Source organism: Priapulus caudatus, unplaced genomic scaffold, assembly GCF_000485595.1.
Source record: "Priapulus caudatus unplaced genomic scaffold, Priapulus_caudatus-5.0.1 Scaffold1514, whole genome shotgun sequence".
Taxonomy (NCBI): domain Eukaryota; kingdom Metazoa; phylum Priapulida; class Priapulimorpha; order Priapulimorphida; family Priapulidae; genus Priapulus; species Priapulus caudatus.
Window position 1 is genome coordinate 39,148 of NW_014578575.1, and position 2,417 is coordinate 41,564.

General features: G+C 46.7%; 1 protein-coding gene across 1 annotated transcript in view; it reads left to right on the top strand.

Moving 5' to 3' along the window:
- LOC106816871 (leucine-rich repeat-containing protein 16A-like) overlaps window positions 1-2,417 on the top strand; it is a gene marked incomplete in the record, with an annotated part of 42,577 nt that overhangs the window by 22,067 nt on the left and 18,093 nt on the right. Inside the window, 1 exon segment of the mRNA XM_014821512.1 lies at window positions 1,136-1,205. Coding sequence (XP_014676998.1) covers window positions 1,136-1,205 — 70 coding nt within the window.

Genomic DNA, 2,417 nt, shown 5'->3' on the forward strand with positions numbered 1-2,417 from the left:
GACAGAGATGTGACAATGATGGAGATGTGACAATGACAGAGATGTGACAATGATGGAGATGTGACAATGACAGAGATGTGACAATGACAGAGATGTGAAAATGATGGAGATGTGACAATGACAGAGATGTGACAATGATGGAGATGTGACAATGACAGAGATGTGACAATGACAGAGATGTGACAATGACAGAGACGTGACAATGACAGAGATGTGGCGATGACAGAGATCTGACAGTGACAGAGATGTGGTGATGTCATGTCCTGTCGTCTTGTCTGGTTACACCTGACCAACGACTGTACTGTGAATAAAACCATGTCCCTGTCAATGTAGAATCATGTAGGACGGGGTAGTGTTGTCTGTGTGTGTTCACGTATATTGTCTGCCGCAATATCCTGCTTACATAACTCCATACTGCCATGGCTTCTCTGTAGATAATGTATAAATCATGGTTGTGAAGACGCAGGGGTAGTCAGTAGGTATGAGGTAACAACAGTTTAGTAAGGCGTAAGTATAGCTAGTTTATGAAAATGAAAAACAAAGGTAAAGTAATATGTAATTGCAATCAGATAAGAGATTACATTAAAGTAGTCAAGTAGATTCGATTGACTTTCTTCATGACTCCGTTCCTGAGTGTGATATAACATAACTTTATAGGGCATTGACTTATTAAAAAAACATAAGCTATGCATGTAGTCAACATGAAACTGAAGAAAGTGCTATCTGTAATAATTAGCAGGGCGTGTAGGTGGGTATCAGAGCAGAAACAGCGATCATGCTCGGCTGTATCTTGTCGTTGCGTGAGATGAGTCATGTGGGTGGGGGGAGGGGGGAGTTTGCGGTGGTGTATTGATGGAATGCTGAAACAACAGCACGAGAAACACGCATTAACAATCCCTGGAGCAGGTGATGCTATTCCGCCCTACCTTACTATGACAGAGTTAGATTACGTGTTAGACGGGGTGGCTTGCAGCATGGGAGTACAATATAACCAAGAGCTAATAATACCTAGAGTGTACAACGGAAAAACGGGAAAATAGTGCTATTTCACGACATGATTATTCTACTTTGCCTGCGAGTCTAGAATAATTTTATGGTATTGCATTAAGCAGAATTCTTTGCTCTCTAAAACAAGACCAACCCCTTGTCAGCGAAGAGAAAGAGCGTTTACAGCAGGATGGTGCGACCGCAGTCATCGTACGTCGGTAAGTGAGCAGGCTTAGTCATAGCCGATAGTCATATAAGGCCAATAGCCATAGCCAGCAATGCTTACCGGGACCATCTCACCCTACCCCCCGTCTCTACGTGGCATTAAGTACATATTAGGGGATATCGTAGCAGAAAAGTCGGGCTTGGATCGGTCATCGTATCTAGGCAGTCTACTCTGCGGTATGTTTGCGTGTCTTACCGCGATGTTTGCGGCGTGTACACAGTCAGACCCACGCGCAGGAGAGATCCCACTTACGATCCTTCCACGGGCGATTCCGCCGAATAGCATGCGTTAGTAGCTCACTACACATTTTTGTCTGTTATTACCGAATGTGTCGGAAATAATGGTAGAAGAATTATGAATCATGCCACTGTGAAAGCGAGTTCATAACCTCGTGCCCACATAAAGGTGGGCTTGTGAGCCGACTCGACTGGAAGCAACTGGATTTCGAGCAACTGGAAGCGATCAGCAGCGACTAGTTGCGTCCAGTTGCCCACTGTTCTATTCCGAGCAACTAGTGGCAACCAGTCGCAGGCAGTCGCGTCGCAGTCGACCGACCTAAGCACTGCAGTCGCAGTGAATTGCAGCCAGTTGCTTCCAGTCGAGTCGGCTCGCAAGCCCAACATAAGCCCCCCTTAAGCCCACGAACAGCCTCCTCCCAGTCCGCCCCCCATGCTGCAAAGATAACAGTGTTTATATGCGTGGGAAATCTGCTTTGCTCGGCAAACAGCGAGGAGTGCACAGTCCAATTTTTATTCGATCGCATCGGCCGCAGCACGCGCATATTACGATGCATCCTCGTGCCTTGATGCTCTACGGATGATGCTACCGGCGCGTTTCAGCGATGACTCGTCTCACAAGTGTCTCACTAGTGTCGCAATAGTGTCTCACTAGTGTCTCAGTAGTGTCACACTGTCTTCGTCGTCGTAGTAGTGGAGGCAGTGGTCATGTTTGAGACCCACGTGTCTTGTAGCGGCAGAGAGAGGGTGACGAGCATGCTGGCGTGCCACGTCGGTAAGATTGATTCCGAAGATTGTCAGTGATGTTGGTGGTGAAAGAGATGTGACAATGACAGAGATGTGACAATGACAGAGACGTGACAATGACAGAGATGTGACAATGACAGAGATGCAACATCTCCTCATTGTACATCCTTTCATGGAGTCACATTCTGCTGTCCATCACCTCACATCTCGTCATTGTCACG